Source organism: Eucyclogobius newberryi, unplaced genomic scaffold (genome assembly GCF_026437365.1).
Source record: "Eucyclogobius newberryi isolate DKJ021-1_F unplaced genomic scaffold, fEucNew1.0.hap1 SCAF_5, whole genome shotgun sequence".
NCBI lineage: Eukaryota > Metazoa > Chordata > Actinopteri > Gobiiformes > Gobiidae > Eucyclogobius > Eucyclogobius newberryi.
The window spans coordinates 31,270,552-31,286,241 of record NW_027316167.1 but is presented as its reverse complement, the minus strand read 5'-3'; the positions used below and the strand labels follow the sequence as shown (position 1 = coordinate 31,286,241).

Here is a 15,690-nt window from a genome sequence, read left to right as displayed (position 1 = left end):
CAATAGGGTTAAGTATTATAAGTTTTTTTTTTACTTCAGCCTAAACCCATTCAGTCATGTCTCATAGTTATTATATACATTCTTGTTGTAAAAAAAAAGCTGTAAAATGACCAAATAAACTACGACTACTACACCTGCTATTTCTTCTCATTCATATTGTACATATTTTTACACATTTCTGTATTTTAATCAATGTACAGTATATCAACACATAATCCTCCTCAATCAAAGAACAAGACCCCGAGATACAAGTTAAATGTTTGGATTGAAGCCCGTTTTTAATATTCATCTTCATTTTATTGCATATTTCTGATTTACTGCGGTTCTTGTACTGTGCCTTTTCAATAATGGAACTTCCCCGTTGTGAGACAAAGAAAGGATCTTCTTCTTATTTTAAATCCGTAAAGCTTGTGCGATATGCAAGGACTCTTGAAACAAACGTACCATATGTCGATTAGGACCTTGATTTTCCACTTGTGAGCCTTGAGGGATTATCAGGACTTCAGAAGAGTCACGTTCAGTCAATTAAGTCACACAGTCATTTAGTGTAATAAAGTGACGTTTTGGAGCGCCCTGAGCCAACTCTGGAACCATAAAACCACAACCACGACCACTTTAACAAAAGCCAAACCGCCAAACACAGTGACAGATATTATTGTTTCTAATTGGTGCCATTTGATAATAGTTCAGTGCATGATCTGCCACAGCATCTTTTAAACAACAACAAAAACGGTTAAAAACACTTGCTGAGGACGGTTCACACCACTTACCATCTAATCATGCTGGGACCCTCAAAGTATCCATGGAACCGACTCGGGACCCCCGCAGCAACATCAAATAGGTGTCTGTTATCATTTTTTATCAACATCAAGTTTTAAACCTTTTAAAATGTGGTTTAATTGCATTTATTTTAGTAGTTTATTGTGTTACCTGACCCAATTTCCTCAAAACTGATGGGTTTAATTAAAAAAAAAATTCAATATAGTCATAATTTAAACATCTCGCGACCCACACTTTGGGAAAAAACGCATTATCAGATCTAGGCCACTGAGTTTGGTAAAACGATATGCTTTTCTCTTCTACTGCAGGGTTAACACGGCTACTTATGTATAACTGCAGAGAGTGAATGATTGATGATGGTGGTGGAGGTAGAGCCACAGATTGGCAAACACTCTTCAGTCAGTCCGCCTCAGGGCATCTGAGTACTTTTATATTGAGCGTGGGGGGAGTTAATGAACAACTGAAGGCGATGTTTTAGAAAAAGCTGTACAGACCTACGTATCCCTATATAATCCTCGTCTATCCGAGCTCTGGACGGGCACACTCAGTACACTTGACTTGTGACCTGCTCGCAGCAGGATTCAAGGTGATTTTGCATCTGATAAATGTGTAATTTTGCCAAGGCTTCGAGCACCTGACAGTTTGGGGGGGGGAAAAACGACCGCTCATCTGCATTCTAGTGCCTCCCCGCGCTTTCCACCAGAAATCCTTCTGGTCTCCATAGAGTTAATAATAGTCATTTACAAGGGGCATTTGGGAGAGGCATTGACTGTCGGGCGCGTCGGGGGATAATGAAGCGATATCGCCCAGGCGTCTCTCCTCACGTGAACCCTCTCGACGGCCGCTCGGGCTGTCAGACGAATGTGCAGAGGGCCTATTAAGTAACGCCAGCCATTTAAATCCGAGAGACTCGGCCGTGCGGTCACGGCTGACCCCTGACCTGCCCCCGACACTGCGCATATGGCGGGGACAATGCCGAAGACGAGGCGAAGCGAGCGGGCAGAGGCGGCGAAGCGGCAGGTACAACGGTCTCCGGGGCACATGTCGTCTCGAAGGCGCTTTGATTCCGCCGTTCCCCCCAGAGAGAGAGAGAGACGTCTCATTAAGGCAGAACCAAAGCCCCAAAACAAAACACGCGACAGGCAAAAGCTAAGGCTACGCTAACTGTTGCTTTTTGCCCAATTAGAAGCTTTAAAAAGGTTTAGAGCCACTGATCCTGACTGGAGCAGTTGTGCGCACCGTGCGTTGTAAAAGGATAATTGCTTTTTGAAATTGGTCGCAGGATGAGGGAGATAAGAGGGTAGCTGTGATTTTAAGGTTTAAGGCATAATAAGGATTTAAAAAGTTTGGGTTTTGAGCTGAAGTAATGATTAGACTTCAGTGAGATAATATACAAAAACATGCTCCTCCACTGAGACATAAGACAATTTGTGACAATTTTCTTCTTTCAAAGCAACAATGAAAAGTGTGGTTTTTTTGTTCTTGGTCTTCGATGTGATAAATAGTTTGGTTTGGTGCAATAACTCATCTCTATTTTCAGCAATTTTTCATAGAGAAGTATAAGGACAAACACAGCTTTAAAAGGCAAAATTATTATTTGAAAGAGCTTTTAACCATGTGATATTATTGTCCCCTTATCAAAAACATACCTGGAAAATGTTGTTTCATTCATGTTTGTCTAATTGGATCTTGGATATTCACGGATCATTGCGTGGAATTTTAAATCCATAAACCACCTCTGGACCCGTTTTGTGGTCAAACTGAGTTCACAGCGAATGCTCGGCTCTATTTGCATTGCCGTCACGTTGCCTAAGAGCTTCGTTTATTCATGTTTTCATTGTCCGTTGCCACCGGTGACAGCAAAGGGCGATCCAAAGGCTAAACACTGAATTGGAAACAGAGGTGTCATTTTAAAATTGTGTACCAAATACAAACATTGTCCTAAGATAATAAATGTGAACCGGAGATGACCAAAGTGTATTAAAGCCACATTAAAAGCATAAATAAAGCTAGAAGAATGCATAATATGTCAACTTTAATGGAACCGTGTGGAGTCTCTACTCTAACTGCTCCAAAAAAGGAACTACAATCACAACTGAACCTGTGTTTCCAGAGCCTTAACCTGCAGAAAGTGGGAGGAAACATTTTTCACAGGCTGCACCAGCACTGATTCAGGATTGCTGCAGGTTCCAACCCACTGGATTTAGGCGTAGACATAAACAAAAATGGGGTATCAAAGTTTAGTGTTACGATTATTGTGAGAAAAAACATCACGATTTTCTTTCACACATTACTATTCCTCGAGTTTGTGACTGGCTTTACCAAACGGAACTTTCTGAAAGACAAAACCAAGTTAAACGTGACAAAAACAGCCAGATAAAAAAGTTATTTACATTTAGGTCTATTTTTGGACGATAGATTGAATTAAAAATACTTAATTTTGTTAATTTTGATTCGTCACAATTATATTTTTTGGTATATTGTGACCTGAATAATCCTGAATATTGATTAAACTGACTTACATACGGTTCCTTTGGCTGTCGTTATCTATATTATGGTCAATGTAACAGAATTCATGACTCTACATTGCCCCTAATGGACAAATGTGACTTACCGTGCGTCTTTAATTCCAAACAATTCCATAAAACTCACATTCATAGTTTCAAATAACACGTATAACTAAGATTTAATGAGAAGAAACCACTGGTTCAAAGGCCTCTAATATTATGAGTTTCCCTAAATCAGGGGTGTCCAAACTTTTTTCACCAAGGGCCGCATTTTGAAACTTAAACGGGGCAGAGGGCCACAAACAACTTGTCAATGTCGAATTTGTTGAATGACAAAGTGAATCATTCGAAATTTTGCATTTGACGTAATTGCGATGAGCTTCCACACCTTTAATTAGACCTAGAACATTAATATTAGGTCGGTATAACATCAATATGCCTGAATTTTCCCAATTTCACAGTAAAACACGTAAAATACAAACACAGAACACACTCTGCTACCGCTAAAAGACACGTTAGCGTATTCACAACTCCCAGCCTCGTTCAGTTGCAACACGTAAAATACAACACAATACACTCACTTTTTCAGTTCATTCCTCGTCATCAAATCCTTCAAAAGCGCCGAAGTACATCCCGCATAGCTATGACTAGACGTCCCGATTTACCTGGGACAGCCCCGATTGTTTACATCCCGTGTCCCGGTTTAATGTCTGCTGGGGCGCATAATGGTAAAAGCAGCCAAAGCGCCGATAGTGCTCCGTGCTAAAATCTCTTTGGTCAGTGTGATCCCGCATCTCGGACCCACGCGGCAGTTCAGTGATGATTCCGGCCTTTTGATTCCCACAGTTGACTGATAGTTTAGCCCGTAAGCGCATAATATAAGAGTTCCAATGGTCTCTAGGCAGCAAATATGTTGTTGGGACTTCCGGTTCCGGAGTACTGTAACTCTAGTCGCGCATCGCGTCTCATGTCCCGAATCTCCTTTATACACCATGTACCACACAAAATATCTTCGCGGTCAGTAAGCAGAACCAGAAATAAACCATATATTATGCGCACCGGACTATTAAGCGCACGGACGGCTTTTGAGGACGTTAAAGACTTTTACGTGCGCTTTACAGTGCGGAAAATACGGTAGTTTTTGTTGTTTGGGCCGACATAGCAGGAAGCTGGAGGGCCAACAAAAATTGGTCTGAGGGCCGCATTTGGCCCCCGGGCCCTAGTTTGGACATGCCTGCCCTAAATAAACCTATTCCGACACTGACGGGTGAAAGACGTGTAAAGAATGACCGAACACGAGCGCTCCAGCACTGACCTCCCAGTGGCTGAAGACGAGCTGGGGACTGGCCAAGCCGCTGGTCCTTTTGCGGATCTCTTCTGCAAAGCCAAAGCTCTCGGCGACGGGCAGAATGGCCTTGATGCTGAACATGTCCGTGCCCTCCTTCATCTCCTCCTGCACCACGCGGCCCTCTCGCTTCCCCAGCACGCCGTACACCCGCCCTGGGGAGAAACACACCGCACGCCGTCAGGGGAATTACATACGGAATTAAACACATCTTGTTTACACATCTAATTTAGTCCGTCACGATATCACATTTTAGTGTTACGATTATTGTGAGAAAAAACATCATGATTTAACAGTGATTCACGATTATTCAGACTGTGACCGAACAACAGTGAACTTTCTGAAAGACAAAGTAAAGGCAAATATGGCAAAAACAGCCAGATAAAAAAGTTGTTTACATTTAGGTCAATTTTTTGGGACTAAAAATACTTAACATTGCTTCTAAAATGGTCACAATCATTCTTTTTTGTGTGGCTCTTACGATTACATTGTGACCTGAATAATCATGATTAACGATTGACCTAATAATCTTGACATCCCTATCTGTAATTAAAACTGTGACAACATTATCTGTTTGTGCATCTCTGACAATAGGACAGATTTAGCTTCATTGACCGATTCTGGATGATTGAGATCGCGATGAGATTTGCAAATGAATCAGAGCACGTTTTAAACACATGGAGGGGCGTCGGCATTTGAGAGAAAAACATCTTTTAGTAACCAAGCTTCCTGTGTTACGGAACCAGCTTCCTGCCATGTTAAGAGAGTCTAAAGAACGGGCTTAAAACATCCTCTTTGAAACTGCTTAAAGTTTATTCACAGTCCAGTCCACGTCCTGGTTCAGCTCAGGATTTAAACAGATTCAAAGCTCAGCGCCCTCAGGGAAAGAGGAGCGCCTGAAGGACATTTTCACATCAGAAGCTCCTCGTGTGATGGAGCCCACTGCCCTGAGTAAACACCTGGAATACTTACACATAAGCTTTAAAAGACAAAACTTAAATATACTTAAATACACACATTTTCATTGCTCTATTGTTAATCTAAATGGCTTATTTATAGATCGAATTTAATAGAAATCCATAAAGACATTTGGCAATCTCAGATCATTTTAAAGCTATTCAAATGAGATTTATTTTTATCTGGGACTTTTTTAACAACTTTTTTGCTAAGCTTCCCTATGATCTATAAGGAATGCAACAATATCTGTGCCCATATTGGAAAATTGTGTATATTTGGTATCAATCCCCTGTCTTCTATACTGATCCGATACTCCACAAACATAATTTTACTCTTCAACCCAGTGAATATTGACATGCGATACCTCATTTTTAAGATAGGACTTCAGAGTTTATTTTACAATGTTTTGCAGTTGTATAGTTACTGTAATGGGTGTATAATGTATGTTATTAGCATATTATTAACAACTTCTTTTAGAGAGGTTTGATAATATGTTGAAGTAGTAATTCTGTAGTTTTAAGGAAAGTATCCTGGTATTTGTTAGGGTCAGGGATCAGGTATTAGTATTGATGTTGGTATCCAGTGGTGAAAAGTAACCAAGTATAAAAGTAAAAGTACTGTTTTCAAGTATGATATTTAGGTGTCTGTATTTGTGGATTATTTCTATAGAGCAGATATCTGTACTTTCAACAGCACTACTTCCTTTAGAAGGACTGAAAAGTGAAAAGTACTTTCTGTGTGGTTATTAAACACGTTCATGGTGACATTCTGCATTCAAGTTTTGTGTTCAAGTCCTGACTTTGAGCAAACAAAAATAAAACGTTCAACAATCAGGACAATTCTTTATAAAGATCACCACATTTTATTCTTCAATAGTCAGAAATCTGCATGAGATACTTTGCCTTTTTTCAACACACATACTTAAAGTGCCTATGACAGGTTTTTAGAATGTTCTAATTTTGACTTTTTTGGTGTATTTATACTTGTTGTACATATACATTATATGTTGAAAAATGACAGCAAGTGACATCACACCACTAGTCAAAGTTTATGCATATTTTAGAAAGAAACACAGTAACACATTAACACAAATTTAATTAAAAAACAAAAACAAACTCTAAACATGAATTCAACTAATTAAAATCACTGTCATATATTTGTATTTGTCGATTAAAAAAATTGTGACATTTGATGAGTTTTTGCCCAGTGTTTGTTGGGTAATTTCCTAGTGTGATGTCATCAATTACAAACAGGAAGTGAAATTCAAAATATATTTCTCTTAACTGCATCTTAGCTCAATGAGTCATCCGACCTGTCAGAGGCATTTTAAGTAGATATTTATATGTGATACTTTTACTTGCAAATTTTTTTGCCCCAGTATCTGTACTTTTACTTCAGTACTTCTTCCACCACTGTCGGTATTGAAACTTGGTGACACTATCCTCTGGTTCCTCCAACTTTCCCCATCAACAATATCCAACGTTTAGTTCACCTGAATGAACGGTGTGACCTTTGACCCTGGCTCGTCCCCTTCCCTCATCTTCACCCAATCCTGCACGCACCACCTTTTATCCCTTTGTCTTGAGTTTATTCTGGCTCTACAGACTTTATATCAGTTTAACATTGTGAATAACAACAACAACAACAACAACAACAACAACAACAACAGTCAATCAAACGTTGCTTAATCTTTTTGCAATTATATTACACATTATGGTGTTTTTCCATTATCCCAAGGTCTAATTAGAAGCATCTCACGTCTCACTCAGTCGCTCTCTGTCTGAATTAAAAGCCTGTTAAAGTTTGCGGGTGAATTTCTCACCCTCGAGGCGTCTGCTTAGATTCGTCTGACGGATCGGTCGTGAGTTTAACGAGCTGCTGTGGCCGATACGAGCGTGGGGGGGCGGGCGGGGGGACTTTGTTTACCAACATGCTAAAAGCTAAATGCCATTTCGGGCCTCCTTTTCAGCCTAATGACTTACACAGCGCCACCGTTTAGGGAGGATTCGTCGATACAGGAGCAGAAAGGGCAAACCAGGAAACGCTCTGAATGTATATCCGTAATAGATGCAGCAGCAGCGAGGGACGGTAAAGATTTTAACCAGCAACTATTAATCACGTTTCGGAGCGGGACAATTCAATACAAGTTTGTAGCAAATATCTCCAGGCAAAGAAGTGAAACAAAGAGTCTTTATTTTAAACTTGTAGGGTTAGCACGACCAATAGTGGACTGTGACTAAAACTCAAATGTTTGGCCTTAAATATAGTTTTATTCAACACAGTTTAGTTCATTTAAACAAAGTAACTCTTAACCTACACCAAGATATGTTTTAATCCAGATTCCCTTCCAATCCCAAAAGTTTTTCATGTATTTCGATTTGTAAATGGCACAAAGAAAATTAAGAAAATGAAAAAAAAAATGTAAAGAAGAAAACAAATCGGATGCACATAAGGCACCGTAACCTAGGGATGGGTTTTTAACAATACATGCACATTTATTTGTAGAGCACAGATCAAGATAAAGTAAAGATTAATTAAATACATTATAAATTACATAAATATATTCATTAAAATGTAGTCTGGACTGATTTAACGCTTTATTTTTCCGCCTTAAAGTAAGTAAAGTAAGTAATTAAGTAAAAAGCACAAAAGGTAAAAAGGCAGATCGTTTTTTACCACTATGATGTAATAATATGTGTGATATTGCGTCCCACGGTGCAAAGATGAATGTGATTTTAATGAAACACCTGAACTTTTGCCTTTAAGGGCCTATACAGCGGCATGAAGCGCCTCATGTACCCGACGGAACAGAAGACACCTATAGCAGGTCTTTTCTCACTAAACACAGGACTTTTAAACAAATATAGATGCACTGGGGACAACATATAGGTTAAAAATGTTTGTAAATGTGAAAAAAAAGAGCGATGAACTGGTATCCGTTATTTGTCTGGTTATGGGCCGATAACAAATGAATGTCGATGTAACTATGAACATTATGATCTATGCAATGTTCACATCAGTTGTAATACAATACATATTGATCATAATGACGACATACGACCATCGCGTCACCTCTTTTGTTCATAAATGAGGGGGAAATAGGGTCTGTCAGTGATGAATGCATGTAATGATGTAAAGATGATGTCATGGTCACTGTCAGGAAACCATTTGAACCCGGTGATGTCATCCTCAGTCAGGTCACATGATCGGACATCTGACTCCAGCTCGGCTCATCTGCTCTGAACACCAGTGTCTGGACTGTAAAGTGCTATTGATCTGCTCTGTTGTCAGCGCTACGTCCAAGGAGATTTTTTGTTCATTCTATGTTTTATCAAATAAGGAGGCGCCTTTCAGGGAAATGATTGCTATTTAGCGCCAAGTGCCAGAGGACGTCACAATGTCAGATATAAATCTGATGAAGCAATAATCATATAAAACAATATATGAAACACTAAATGACTGACAATTCGTATCAAACAGAGTGCCATATTATGTGACAACATGGATTATATTGTAAAAGCAGCACTTAATGACAAAATCAGACTGTTTGCCTAATTATTAGCTGTTTTTTTTAATCAGCATTAACATTGACGATTAATGACTAATAATGAAAAGCAACAGCAACAATGTCTTTACTGCACGCTCCCTCCTCCACTGCAGAGGGGGCGCTGCAGGACACACTGCTGCTGCTGCGGCGTGTCTGTTCGCTGGAACAGTATCTATCCAGGACTACTTATCTGAGGCTTTATTTCATTCACATCTGAGTTTTCAGAAAAGTCATTACCCACAAGACGTGAATGTACAGCCAATGACATTTACATGAGCCTGAAGCTGAGGGTGGTACCACAGGTCTGGAAGACCTCCTGTCTGGTACCTGTGCCTAAGACACCGCGCCCCAAAGACCTCAACAGCTTCAGGCCAGTGGCTCTCACGTCCCACCTGATGAAGACACTGGAGCGGCTGGTCCTGGACCACCTCCGCTCCACCGTGAGCTCAGCCATGGACCCGCTGCAGTTTGCATATCGGTCTGGCATCGGAGTGGAGGACGCCGTCATCTCCCTGCTGCACCGCTCTCTCTCTCACCTGGAAAAGCCTGGCAGCTCTGTGAGGATTCTGTTCTTCGATCTCTCCAGCGCCTTCAACACCATCCAGCTGCTGCTCCTGAGGGACAAGCTGGAGACGGCTGGTGTGGAGTATGACCTGGCAGAGTGGATCCTGGACTACCTCACAGACCGACCCCAGTTTGTGAGAGCCCGGAACTGTGTGTCTGACACTCGGACCTGCAGTGTGGGGGCGCCCCAGGGCACTGTCCTCGCGCCCTTTCTCTTCACCCTTTACACTGCAGACTTCAGACATGACACGGACAGCTGTGTCCTGCAGAAGTTCTCTGACGACTCTGCCATCATCGGACTCATCACGGACGACGATGATGAGGAGTACAGAGGACTGGCGCAGGACTTTGTGGACTGGTGTCAGCGGAACCACCTCCTCATCAACGCGGGGATTTCCGCAGACGCCACCCCACTGCCCCCTCACCAGTGAACATCCAGGGACGGGACATTGAGAGAGTGACTCATACAAGTACCTGGGTGTTCATCTGAACCACAAACTGGACTGGACTCATAACACAGACGCACTGTACAGGAAGAGCCAGAGTCGGCTCTACCTCCTGAGGAGACTCAGGTCTTATGGAGTGACAGGGCCACTCCTGAAGACCTTCTATGACTCTGTGGTGGCATCAGCCCTCCTGTACGGTGTGGCCTGCTGGAGCAGCAGCATCACAGAGAGGGAGAGGAAGAGGCTGGACAGAGTCATCAAGAAGTCCAGCTCCGTCCTGGGCTGTGCTCTGGACTCGGTGCAGGAGGTGGGGGACAGGAGGGTCCTGGCTAGATTCACATCTATGCTGGACCATGAGTGTCACCCCCTGCAGGACACTCTGTCCGCTCTGGAGAGCAGCTTCAGTGAGAGACTGATCCACCCTCGATGTGTGAAGGAAAGGTTCCGTAGGTCTTTCCTTCCTGCTGCTGTCAGACTTTATAACAAAAACTGTTAGTACTGAACACTCGCAATACTGACCTAACCTAATACTGATGTGCAACTCTGTCATATGTGCAATTGCTGTTGGAATTCATGTGCAATTACTGTGAAATTCATGTGCAATCTATGTGCTGTCGTGACACATATTCATGTGCAATTACTGTCGTGATCACATGCAATGGTATTTATGTATTTATTTATTTATTTGTCTATGCAAGTTTTTATTTATAGGAGATCTTCTACTGAAAGTGTTTTTCAGACTTCCTATAAGTGATCTGTTCTTCTGTATCTACCTCTGTATCTTCCTGCGTTGCACCAATGAAATTTCCCCATGTGGGACAATAAAGGAATATCTTATCTTATCTTATGACTGCGCCAGCCCCGAGTTCTCTGCAGATGGTTTTATGGAACTCATTTGAAAGGAAGATTTAGTGCAAAATGCTTTAAAACTCTCCTAAACAAACTCCACACTGTTTCCATGCAGAGGACAGAGGTTTATTGTCCTCATTAGGTTTGTCCTGGAGCCAGTAGCATGAAGCTGGTATTATTCACCTGCTTTAAACTCGTCTCTGTCACATAAAACACTGCACACACATTCAATCAATGCCACTATCAATGTCTTTAAGGTTTACAGGTCAAACTCAGTAAATAAGACCACATTTTATTCAAATAATTCATAATTTATGACCAATGGAAATGGCAAAATAATGAATCAAATTTTCAATGTGTTGTTTTCGATGTGTAGATTAGCAGAAAGGCAGTGGAAATACTAAAGATGGACTTTTTAATCTAAAAGCCTTTGGAGATCACATTTAAAAGTGAATAATGGTTGAATAATCGTGATTAATATTATGACTGAAATAATTGTGATCATTATATTTCCTATAAACGCAGGAGTAGGGCTGGGTAATTCATCAACAGATCGACAGATTGAGATCAAGTCATGGGAAATTGTCAATTATGTGGGAGGAGTTTTTGAATGGAGAGTCACAGTAGATCCTCTTATCCGCAGTAAAGTGTGACCAGAACCTTTCACACAAAAATAGAAAACCATTTGTCCCAGAGAAAACTACACACATTGACCTGCGCAACACTGAAGACTGAGCTTACAAAGCAGAAGAGCTAATGCGGTGAGCTCAGAGCGAGACTATAAATGTTTAAATGAATGTTATCCTGTTGTGAGATAAAAGCACTTTAGATTGAAGTCATTTCCTGATCTGTCCAATTAACAACTTTGACTTGGGCTCATGGATTATTACCACGGCAGTGTTCGGCGCCACTCCCTGTAGGGAATGTATAATGCACCATATCATAATTATGTCATCATTAAGGAGTCCAGAAGTCGACACGTTTCTCGCCATGAAGTACGCCCATGAACAAAGTACTTCAACTTTTAACAACACAAGAATGTCATTTATATTTGATTGATTATGTTCTTTAAAAAATATGTCATATACTGCAAGTTTTTAATACATTTTTTATCACAACACCACCACAGGCACAATTATATCGCAAGTAATATCAGTAATTACATTATGAGGTGCCATGGCAACAAAGAAAGACACAAGCTAAAGGATACAACAGGAAATGGGACACAAGATTGCCCCTTTCCCTTGTGTTTGCATTTGGTTTGTACAAAAGAAGGAGGTTAACGTAAGTTAATAAGTTACAGCTGTAGTTCCAAAAAGCAGTGTTACAATGACAGCAAAAATAATTAATAAAAAAATAAATGAGTGTGATTTTGTGTCTTTATTTGTACCCTTGGCTCTGTAGTCGATTAATTGGACGATGGTGTCTTAGTCGACCAATCGCTTTATGAGATTTAGCTTGTGTTTTGGCGGTGAATCGACTTTAATCTCACTTTTTAATCTACAGAGACATAGTTTACTAGAATATAAATGTTTTTATAGCATCTGCCGTGACCCCAGGAGTTGTTGGGGGTCTGTTAATGACATCTGTTCTCCCAGAGCCGGGTTGTGACACTCGTAAGCGCTGTACGGGTCAAATGCTTGGTCGGATCACAGAGTTTCCAGAGACTGTGCCACGAGGTGAGAGATATATCGAAATGTAGATAATACTGTGGCTGTTCTTACGAAAAAAAATGCAAAATTTGAATCTCAAATTTATATAGTATATTGTAAAATGCTACAAAAACTGATATTTCTGCTCTTTTGTGATACATTTGACTGAGATTTCACGTTTCTCTGACAATTAAAGGTCTCATATAATGAAAAATTTACTTTTCAGAGCGTTTAACCCTCTTACAGCGCTATTGGTGCCTCATTATGTGCCCAATATTTTGCCCAAAATGTAAGTTTTTTTTATTGATTCCTGCAGTTTTTAATAATCACCGCATGGCCCCCTTCCCGGGAAATATAACATGATATGGGATCTTTAAACCACAGCGAATATGTTAAAAGACAAGTTTTAACACATTTAGTTATTTTTAAATGCTTTAAATTTATATTTCTTATTATTATTACTACTATTACATTATATATATATATATATATATATATATATATATATAAAATATCCCCCAAAGGCTTTAAATAATTTCTTTTGGCATTATATATTGTTTTTTATTGTGCCGCGCGCTTTTTTGCAGATTCATTGAAGCATTCCTTTAGTCGATTAACAGCCCTAATTATTAATACTCTTACCTAAGGCCTCGCGGTCTTCTTATGGCAGAGGTCTTTCCAGCCCGTTACATAAGTACAATACGGGCACGGTCCAGCAGATGTTTACATACGGGCCGGCCCAGTGTGATTAATGAACCATGAAAATAGCCTGAAACTCTCACACCGGACCTTATTACCACTGGAGCCCTAAACACAGTATAGGAGGAGGAGGAGGAGGAGGAGGAGGAGGAGGAGGAGGAGGAGGTGGGGGGAGGCATTCAAAGACCAGCACGCATCTGTGTTCACACACCACCTGCACTGCTCCACGGACATAGAAAAGTTAAAGCTTTGGCAACTTTAGACTTTGAGACGAAACTGGAACATTCTCTGAGGAAATGGATCAGTTTGATGCCGTCCTGTGGAATATTGCGGGTAAAGTAATCGTAAATAAATATAAATACCAATACCGTGCTCTAGTTCGCTGCCTATGGAATGCACTGTGACAAAAACGTGGGGCGGAGACGGGACAGGACACGCCTTTCCCCATTAGAAACAACGTGCAATTTCAGGTCGATGGAAATGTTGTGAACATATTGTTCGTTGCAGTTGGTTTGAATTGTGTTTGTTTGTTGTATAATTTGAATATTATCTATTACAAACAACAAGTTCGGTATTATACCAGCTGTAGCCATCCTCAAGTGGCCACTAAAGTGTACTACAACATAATAATTCTTGTAATAAACAGAGAACATTTAACACTGACGCATTTTGCATTACATTTGCGGTTTATTCCGTTAAAAATTTGTTCGAAAACTTATTTAAACAAATGATTTATGCCTGACAAGGATAAAACAATAGTGTCTTGCCACATAAGTTTTGTTAAATTTCTTGCCATAGTCTTTGTTTATTGGCTGCTCAGCTAAACAAACGATTGACAATGAGGGTAAAGTCACTTTGTGTTTCTCTGACGCGGCGGCCATTATTGAGCGACAAACTGTTGCTCCTGACGACCCTTTACGTGCTTTTATTTGACTTCTATTATTCATTTGCAAAGTATTAAGATGGAGACAGGCAGCTCAGGTTTGTGGAGAGCTGAACCTGCTGACATGTTTTAAAGGTTTTTAGTGAAACTGAAACACTCATCGTAAAATATAATACAATTGTAGCTTCTTCTTTGTCTGAAATCGTACGCAGTGGAGCTTTAATGGTGCTAAAATGTTAAGTTCCAACAATTAGCTCTATTTTACAAACAACTTGTGAAAAAGTGAATATGGGAAACATTTGACAAAGTTACAATTATATATTTTGTTGCAAATTTGTACAAACAAAATAGTAGTTATGTTAAATGTAAAACAAAATTATTAGAATTGTTTTTAATTTCCAATTCGACCAGAATCAGTTTCTTTTCCCCACTTTCAGGGGCCGAAGCAGAGCAGCGTTAACGGCGGCGCTAACGACGAGCCTGCGACCTGCCAACAGTTCATAGAGTTCAGTTCAAGTCAAATCTGGAGGGGTTTGGAAGTGGACACGCCGTGTTTCTAGAGTTTAAATAAATAACCTGCGAGTGGTCACCCTGCGGCGAATGTTTAATTTATAAAATAAAAACAAAGCCTCTCCCGGTGTTTCGTCTCGCACACAGTGGGCAGGCTCCGCTCTAATTAAACTGTCACTATCGGCGTTATGCAATTTTCATTAGAACAACAGTATGAGGTCCGCCTTTAATCTCTGCTCTGTGGTTGGCCTTAATAAGCGCCTGACAAACTGAATTTATGAGCATTTTGTGTAACCCTATATGACCACTCTGGTGCGTTTGGGGAGCACCTTTACAGCAGATGTAATATCACAACTGTACTTAGCTGCTGTTTGGATATTGTAAAAGATATATGTGGTGTCAACAAAGCGACTCACATTATAGAAGTATTACTGAAAAGGCTGGAGTTGAGGTTTATAGAAATAAAAAAGGGGAGTTATAGTAAAATATTCAATAGTCAAAAAGCTCACCAATGTTTATGCATTTCTTTGACAAATTCTTTGAAGTGGTTTTAAATCATGTGAAAATATGAGATATGTTATAAAAAATTAAATAAAGTTGAGCCATTTCAGTTTATTGTATGGCCTATGACAACATCGACTCTGTGAATATCTGGAGATAGTGTCTTGAAAATAATTTTGTACAGTAACATTCAGGACCATATTTAAAACAAAAACCCATTTTTTATTTGATCATTAAACTGCTTTATTTTTTGTCTGTGTTCGCTGCACTGATTGATTTGTCAGATTCCTGTTGTAAACAGCCACATTATTGTGACCAGAGCAATGAGGTCTCACACTGTTCTCTATGAGAACGGAAAAGCGACTGTATATCGTGCGCTTACTCACTAAATGTGTAAATGAAATGTAAGCACACATATGCCATGTGTAAAGTGTAAACCTCACACGTGAG

At 40.2% G+C, this 15,690-nt stretch overlaps 1 protein-coding gene and 1 long non-coding RNA gene across 2 annotated transcripts in view; both read right to left on the bottom strand.

Moving 5' to 3' along the window:
* Positions 1 to 15,690, bottom strand: part of LOC140381380 (uncharacterized) — a 355,558-nt gene that overhangs the window by 179,199 nt on the left and 160,669 nt on the right. The gene's annotated exons all lie outside the window — the stretch shown is intronic.
* efl1 (elongation factor like GTPase 1) overlaps positions 1 to 15,690 on the bottom strand; it is a 148,970-nt gene that overhangs the window by 7,834 nt on the left and 125,446 nt on the right. Inside the window, exon 21 of the mRNA XM_072465005.1 lies at positions 4,603 to 4,787. Coding sequence (XP_072321106.1) covers positions 4,603 to 4,787 — 185 coding nt within the window. The remainder of the gene's footprint in view (positions 1 to 4,602; positions 4,788 to 15,690) is intronic.